The sequence below is a fragment of the Gekko japonicus genome, unplaced genomic scaffold (assembly GCF_001447785.1).
Source record: "Gekko japonicus isolate JY-2015 unplaced genomic scaffold, Gekko_japonicus_V1.1 scaffold666, whole genome shotgun sequence".
Classification (NCBI taxonomy): domain Eukaryota; kingdom Metazoa; phylum Chordata; class Lepidosauria; order Squamata; family Gekkonidae; genus Gekko; species Gekko japonicus.
In genome coordinates this window covers 884,842-892,982 of record NW_015160854.1, presented here as the reverse complement: position 1 = coordinate 892,982, position 8,141 = coordinate 884,842, and the positions used below count along the sequence as shown (strand labels likewise).

The 8,141-nt window shown below is 40.2% G+C and overlaps 1 protein-coding gene across 1 annotated transcript in view; it reads right to left on the bottom strand.

Annotated features, from left to right (window-relative positions):
- Positions 1-158: 158 nt before the first annotated feature.
- RAD21 (RAD21 cohesin complex component) overlaps positions 159-8,141 on the bottom strand; it is an 11,365-nt gene continuing 3,382 nt past the window's right edge. Inside the window, exons 2-7 of the mRNA XM_015421397.1 lie at positions 6,263-6,429; positions 5,020-5,149; positions 3,790-3,889; positions 2,592-2,698; positions 1,654-1,857; positions 159-310 (exon numbers count right to left, since the gene is read on the bottom strand). Coding sequence (XP_015276883.1) covers positions 159-310; positions 1,654-1,857; positions 2,592-2,698; positions 3,790-3,889; positions 5,020-5,149; positions 6,263-6,406 — 837 coding nt within the window. The 5' untranslated portion in view covers positions 6,407-6,429. The remainder of the gene's footprint in view (positions 311-1,653; positions 1,858-2,591; positions 2,699-3,789; positions 3,890-5,019; positions 5,150-6,262; positions 6,430-8,141) is intronic.

Below are 8,141 nucleotides of genomic sequence, written 5' to 3'. Positions count from 1 at the left end.
TTTCACTTTAGTGTCTGAGTCTTCAGATTCTTAGAATTGTACCCTTTACTCAGAGAAAGTACTTATCTGCACAGTCGCTACTGATTTCTGTATAAAGATATGCACTCTTACAAAAGCTTTAACAGAATAGTTAAGCCCTTCTCACAGCATCTCTGACTTTAATACGCAAAAGCTAAGCACTCACTTGAGACGTTGTCATCATCATCCAAATCGTCGTGGGGAGGCTGCTCAGGCATCATTACCCCTCCTTCCGAGAGGGCAGGTGGGTCATCAAATATACCTCCTTCGTTGTTGCTGAGAAGCTTGTCATCTGAAATACCCACTCAAAACGTTAGGGCTGGAGGCACACGTGCTGTGTCACAAAATGTAGAAACAGCGTAATGCTATAACTACTGCACTATGAAAAGAACACAGACCTTTTTTCTGCAAGTGAACATCAACCCAAAGCTAAGGAACTCATGGACTTCAAGGTATCTACCTCCAGTAAGTCACCCATTTTTTCTAACCCACGAAGAGAAGTATTAAGTTAGCAATTAGAAATGAACATGCTGCAATTTTCTTAAAACGAAACATTAGATAAAAGTATTTTTTAATGTCTTCAGACTAATGATGCAGCCTTTCAAAAACCCAGAGTTACACTAAACATTGTACAGGCTCTGCATCAAAACCTGAAACAGGGTTGGAAACTTGAAGCCATGGAGATTTAGGACAAAGATCACGGGGGCTCTCTAAGGCAACTGATCAAATATTGTGGGACAAGAAGCAGACATAATTAAAATATCTGCTGTAATGTCAATAAAATTTTTGAAGCGCAGGTTGCAACTTAGTTTTTCAACCGAAGTTCTCTTCATCAAGCAACTCAATTAAAACCACTACTGGCACCTGCATATCAGCACACAGCTTCAAAGAGTTGGATCCTGCAAAGGATTTCTGTAACTGGAGCACAAATTTTCTGCCTCCCTGCTTCAGCCCCAAATGCCCCTTGAAAAGCTGCTCCTGAGGGACACGGAACCCTGAGGAACACCACCGGGGAGCGGGGGGGAGAGTCTGAGGTCTGTAACAGGATAGTATGAATTGGTAAAAATCTCATCCACAAGCCTCCCCCGTGGAAATGATCCACGGGGTACAAGTCAAATAGAACTGCCATCCATAGCTTCCCCTCCTAGAGAATTCAAATTTATTTCCATTTTATTCGTCAGAATCCTATTTAATTTTTCAAATAGGCAGTTACAGAATCCTCTATACTTCAAATTACTGTACTACTAAACTCTACATGTTTGACTATACCACAATGCCTAGTTGTGACATTGTTACAATATAATTATATGGGACACACGCTACTACTTCTTTGCATTGATTCATTTTTATATCTTCCCAAACACAAGGGTTATAGTTACTAAACTGCTCTTGTTGACAACATAGTAAAACCACTAGTACTATAATGCTTTGCAAACTGTTTATGCTGTTCTGTATGTTTAATACTACTATTACTTACTTCGGAGAAAAACTATATAAAAAATAGGCAGTTACCATTCCCAGAACTGGGCCAATAAGTAATACTAAGATCTAGATCACATTTCTCCTTCAAGGGCTCACCCATGTAAAGTTACATGCCAGAAACTGCGTGGGACAAAATATGAGTTGTCCACATACCCAGGATTCCACCGTCATTCCCATCTCCAAAATTGTCGTCCTTGTACTGGTCTTCATACTCCAAGTGATTAGATTTCTCATTAAGATGACTGGTGCTCTGTTCAGGCTCCAGGAGAAGGTTGGAAGCACTAGTGCTATCCAGCATGTCATCAGGAAATGCACTGTCTTCTCTCATCATTTCACGGTCATCCATTCCAAAGTCTCCTTTCAGAAGATCAGAATTAGAGAAATAATCCCATGCCATGATAGTTATAAATTACACAGTGTTAATTAGTCCTACTGTTACTGAACTTCACAAATGCGCTTACACATAGGGGCTGCAAGTGGTCAATAGACAATTTTTTCTTCAGAATTTGCTTGGATCCAATGTACTGCTGAATTCAGGGAATAGATTTTGGTGGTTCCACCCCCCCAAAAAAACCACTCCTGAAGGTTGAGGGACTATCAAAAATGGTGTGGGATGAGGCACAGGAAGCTGCAGCAGGAAGGAGGGGAAACAGCAGACCACCCCCCCCCAATACAATTTCTTGTTCCAGCTCTTGGTCTGCTTATTCTTCCTTCCCAATGCAGCCCTACACATGGTCTTCTATGCCATTTCTGTCCAAAGTTTGTCTTTTCTGAGAGATCCAAGTTAATGGCATCTTATTCCACCAAACATCCCAAAACCACCTGGTAATCATCTACTCAAGGCATTCCATTTCACGATTTCAAATCAGTGTACTAAAATTAAAATACTGTCTGCATGTGGTGAAGTATCATGTATATGCACAGATTATTTATATAGAGACCCCATTCATAACCCCTTATGCTACAGCTTTGTAGTTTAAAAGCTAAATATTGTTACAACAAGGTTATCTATAAACACACCACAAATGTAATGTTAGTGCACAGCAGTTACTACAAATATATTAGTCAACGAATTAGTAATTGGACTTTACCAAAGTCATTGTCCTGAAGGATACTAATGTTGCCCACTTCTTCTCGCATGGTAATTTCTTCCACTCTGCTTTGGTTCAAACTGAATTGCTGTGCCACATCAATATCGCTTTGAAAGACCACAAGCACAGTTTAAGACAGGCCTTTAATATATACAAATTTACAAGTATTCCAAGCATTATTCGTGCTTGGTTATAGTCTACCAGAATACTGTCCAGTTCCCTCCAGATATAGCTATTCATTTGCAGTTGCAACTGCCTTACTGTTCTGAAGTGTTTATGTTCAAATGTACACTGGATCCTCAAAAGTAAGATTGAAACAGAATGCTGTAATAGATTTATTTTGAAATCAGCAAATAGAACACAGAATTTTATGCACTGCCTTATTCACAGCACCTCATGTTTCGCTATTCAACTGTAAAACACAGAATCAAAGTAAACACATGAACAGTGGGTTCACAGTGGATTAATCACACAGATCCACTCTACTAGTGGTGGTGCCTTACAAGCAGCCTTCCAGAAGAAAAGGAACTCCGATAGCAGAACAGATCTGCAGGACTCAACCCAATTTTAAGAATATGACAATTATGACCCATCATCCTCAAAACAAGAGGCTTAGAGGCCTTGCAACTTATGGGCTTCAAGGACTCAAAGAGGAGATCTTAACAGCCTTCTACCCAATGCAGGGACCATTATTTTGCTAGGACTTCTCACAGCATAGAAATTGGTATTTATTTTGAAATCAGCAAATAGAACACAGAATTTTATGCACTGCCTTATTCACAGCACCTCATGTTTCGCTATTCAACTGTAAAACACAGAATCAAAGTAAACACATGAACAGTGGGCTCACAGTGGATTAATCACACAGATCCATTCTACTAGTGGTGGTGCCTTATAAGCAGCCTTCCAGAAGAAAAGGAACTCTGATAGCAGAACAGATCTGCAGGACTCAACCCAATTTTAAGAATATGACAATTATGACCCATCATCCTCAAAACAAGAGGCTTAGAGGCCTTGCAACTTATGGGTTTCAAGGACTCAAAGAGGAGATCTTAACAGCCTTCTACCCAATGCAGGGACCATTATTTTGCTAGGACTTCTCACAGCATAGAAATTGGTAGATAACAGCACGTATTTACTACTGAGTACGCTCCAGAGTAACATTTTTAGTAAGTGATTAAAAGACAAAGCAGCTTACTCTAAGTCTGGTAAAGGCTGGTCAAAATCATGAAACTCTTCAGGTAAGGTGATAGCATTGTAGGCAGCTTCCCTGTTTTCCTCAGGCAAATCAACCACACCTGAAGACAGAAGGGTTAAATGGTCACAAGAGAACATTTTCGAAGGGAAAAAATTACAAACCTTCTCATTGTCCTGTGAAAACCGACCATCATTATGGCATCAGCTTTTATACACATGAGATTCATTCATCAGATGCATGAATCCAGATTTTTTCCCCTAATATTATATTTACAATACAGTCTAATACAGGTGCTCCCAGTTATTTCCCATCCAAGAGAAGAGTCATGTTCATGCTGGATTCACAATAAGCCATGATGCCACATTAAATACTTGCAGATCTTTCACTGGTTGCATGAACCTCATTTTGCGTTGAAACACCCAAAACTGCCCCTGAATATTTTCTGTGTCGGATTACCTTTGCACCTAACCACCCCCAATTTTTTTGCTGTCATAAAGTCACAGCCAACTTATGTTGAGCCTATAGGGTTTTTAAGGCAAAAGACATTCGGAGTTGGTTTCTCATATCTTGCCTCTGCATAGCCACCCTGGTATTCCTTGGTGATCTCCCTTCCAAATACTGAAGAAGAGTTGGATTTATACCCCGCCCTTCACTCGGAGTCTCAGAGCGGCTTACAATCACCTTCCCTTCCTCTCCCCACAACAGACACCCTGTGAGAGGGGGGGCTGAGAGAGCTCTAAGAGAACTGCTCTGAGATAACTGTAACGTACCCAAGGTCACCCTGCTGACTGCATGTGGAGAAGTGGGGAATCAAACACAGTTCTCCAGTTTAGAGTCCACCACTCTTAACCACTACACCAAACTGGCTCTCAGGGCTGACACTGCTTAGCTTCCGAGAGGTGAAAAGATCAGGCTAGCCTGGGCTATCCAAGTCAAGGCCACCCCACCTCCCCAACAATATATTAAAATTCAAGAGCTACTATTAAGAGCAGTATTATAAGTTAATAATCAATGGGAAAGCAGTTTGCAGTTGAACCTGTGCATCTTTACTTACAAGTAAGTCCCACCGAATAAAGTGGAACTTTCAACTAAGTTTCGTTATTACTTGTGAGCTGTCTTCTTGAGCTGTCTTGAGCAGGTCTCCGGAGAGGCAGCATATACATTTTTGACTATATAAAATAATTGTGATGTATGATATACAGTGCAATAGCATTAAATGTGCAAAAGTACCTGGACGGAAAGCCATCTTGATCTTAATGAATGCCTCATTACAATCTGCAAGGAGGTATTTGGCTTTCCTGTGGTAGATTCTAACAACGCCCAGCAAAAGGTGTCCTGAAGTTCGAAGAGCCATCTTGACCTGAAAATGTATTTATAATTAATTGCCATCAACCATGTTACACTTTGAAACAATTTCTTTGGATGGAATGTAACTCGACTACACAAATCAGAAGTCATTCTATACAGCCACCCTTTTGGTAACTGTATAGTAACTGTATTGGTAACAGCAACGTATTGTTACTTGCACTCAAAAAACTTGTCCCATATTGCTGGTTTGTAACATAGCCAAATTTCTTCACCAGTATTTATTACGAACTTGTAAACAACAATTTTCCTAAAGCAAATAAAAATTATTTCCAGGAAAACAGGTTAGAAACTTGGTCTCAAACGAATGAGAATGTATTCTTACCCCCACCCCAGCAACAGATACACCACATATCACTTCTGTTTATACAAATGGGCAAGAGAGGAGGAGTAGCCTTTTGACTTGCCTTGCAGGAATCAGTAGTACTTTTATTATTCCTTGAAAGTAAGAATTCTGGACTGAAAGGCCAATCAAAACACTTCTGAAGAGCTTTCCACATGAGACTCAGTATTCAGATCAGAACAGAATAATGAAAGTTATTCACTTAAGAACGCCTGTTCCTACTGTTTCTAGGCACACATTTTATCAGGAGAAAGACACAACTCCAGTGCTCATTAGAGCCAAACACCCATTTTGTAAAAGGCAGTATTTTAATTGTTAAGGCTTCAAATGTAAAGCAAGCAGTGCAATAATGTCAAAAGGATGAACACTACCCAATGCAGAGTCAAAAAGCACACATGAACTAAAGAGTCTGATCACAGATTGGTTTCAGTTGCCCAGTTCAGCACATAGGAAGTCTAAAAGAGCTACTAGCCATGAAAGCTAAACACAAAGTCTATGTGCTGCTTGCGTCTGAATACCACAACAGGGGACAACCAGCTCCTTAATTCTCCACTAGGGAGACCTCAAAACCACCTGGCTGACTGAGGCTGGAAACAAAATGCAGTTAGATGGACCTTCATCTCATTTGGCAAAGCAATTCTTATGCTAAGCACAATGATGCAGCACCTGTGTGCCTATGGGCTTTTAGATCAACATTTCCTATACCACAAGAGGAATGTAGAAGCATATAATCTTTAAACGCAAAAGCAATTATAAATATAGTACCTTTGGTGAGATGATGCTCTCCACACTGCTTTCCAAATTGCACTCAAACACATGGGCTTTGGTTAGCTTCTTATCCCAATGGGCCGCCAGCCAGATTTTGGCTAGCGGCCCTCGCTTGCTCAGGACAAAGTGAGCGTAGAACATTGTGCCAACTGTCTATGGAAAACCTGTAAAAATAAAATTATATTGTATGCTGGGTGATAAAGTTGTGATTTTTGCAAATTGTATGAGTACAGATAATGCTCTTTTTTCTACCAGTAAGAGAATAGTTTGTTTTCCAGGGTAAGAACCAATTCACATACAGTAAGACTTTCAAAAATTCTGTTTTCTAATAAACGATGTGAAGACTGATACAAACAGGAATGTCAGGCAGCAGACTGAATGAAGCACTATTCTTACTGCAGAGTTGCATTCTGTAGAGCTGCACACTCCTGGCAAGAGCTAGCATTGTATAGAGGTTAGAATATGTTGGACTATGATCTAGGAGACCTGGGTTCAAATCCCCACTCTGCCATGGAAGCTCATTGGGCCAGTCACTGTATCTTGTCTATCTAACCTACTTCACAGGGTTGTTGTGAAGATAAAAACAGATAGAAGGGAAAATGACATAAGTTGTTTTGGATCCCCAATGAGAAGAAAAGCTGGGTATAAATTTATAAATAAACACTCATCACTCATAAATTAGCTCCAAGAAACTATGGTAAACGACTAAACATGTAGATTCTTTCCCTTGTATGGAAAAAGCGGATTGCAGAATTTTGTGCTGCTCCACCAATTTACATTGTTCTTTTTGCCTGTTTTTAAACAGTGCCTTAGGCCTGATTTAATTGTAACATGGCAAAAGCATCCATTAATCATAATGCAATTTCACACTGATGCACCTTCTCTTATAAATAAACGGGGTTGTTAGCACAAAGACTGGGTAGCCTGAGTGGGTACTGTTCTGGCATGTTAGGCAAACACATATAGTAACCCAAGGTAAACAACACCCTAAACTAAAGTCTCATGGTTAAGGGTTTTTGCCTTCCCAGTATCACATTTAAACCTAACAAAATACATGAAGATTTCTCTCCTCTTAGTCTTCAGGTACAACTGCTCAGTCAACCCACAACATACCAACCTTTTGGATGCTACGTACAATATAAAATACATGACAGTATGCAAAAAACAAACAAACAAAAAAGATAAGGAATATTCTAAAACAAATTACAAGAACGCCCACTTGAAACCCCAGGTGCTGATGGCCCACTGGATAAAATGGGAACCAGGAATGCTGACTGACTTGACCTACTGAAATACACTGAAGTACTGCTAAATTGGAAATAAATAAGGAACAGATTAAGAGAACTAATGAAAAGAGTTAGACAGGCTGAGGGATCAGAACAACAGTCTCAGCAATTGGAGCTTACAGCGCAGACATGGCTGACCACCTGGATCAACCATGAGCTTTCGGGGAGGGCGGGATATAAATCCAAAAATGAACAAATTAAAAGAGTAGAGTGATAGACCAGGGAGAGGAATGAGTGCTCTAGATCTGAAACAATATTCCTTGGAACAGAATGACAGCTCCAAGAAAGGAATGAGTCCCCAGGAGTAGAATGTGTACTCTAGATTTCATTCTATAAAGTAAGTAAAGAGACACTAAAGTAGAATGACAACCCCAGGACTAGAATGGCAGTCCTTGGCCCTAGAACCGCAGCCCCAAGAGTGGAATGATGGACCACAGAACTAGAATGAATGTGCTACAACTGGAATGATGGTCCTGGAGTCTGGAAAGACAGTGCCAGGAGTGCAACTTTACACTTACAGGAAGGACTCATTAACGAAACTTTACCAAGCAATATTTTCTCTACGAGCACTTTTTGGTATCAACTGTATC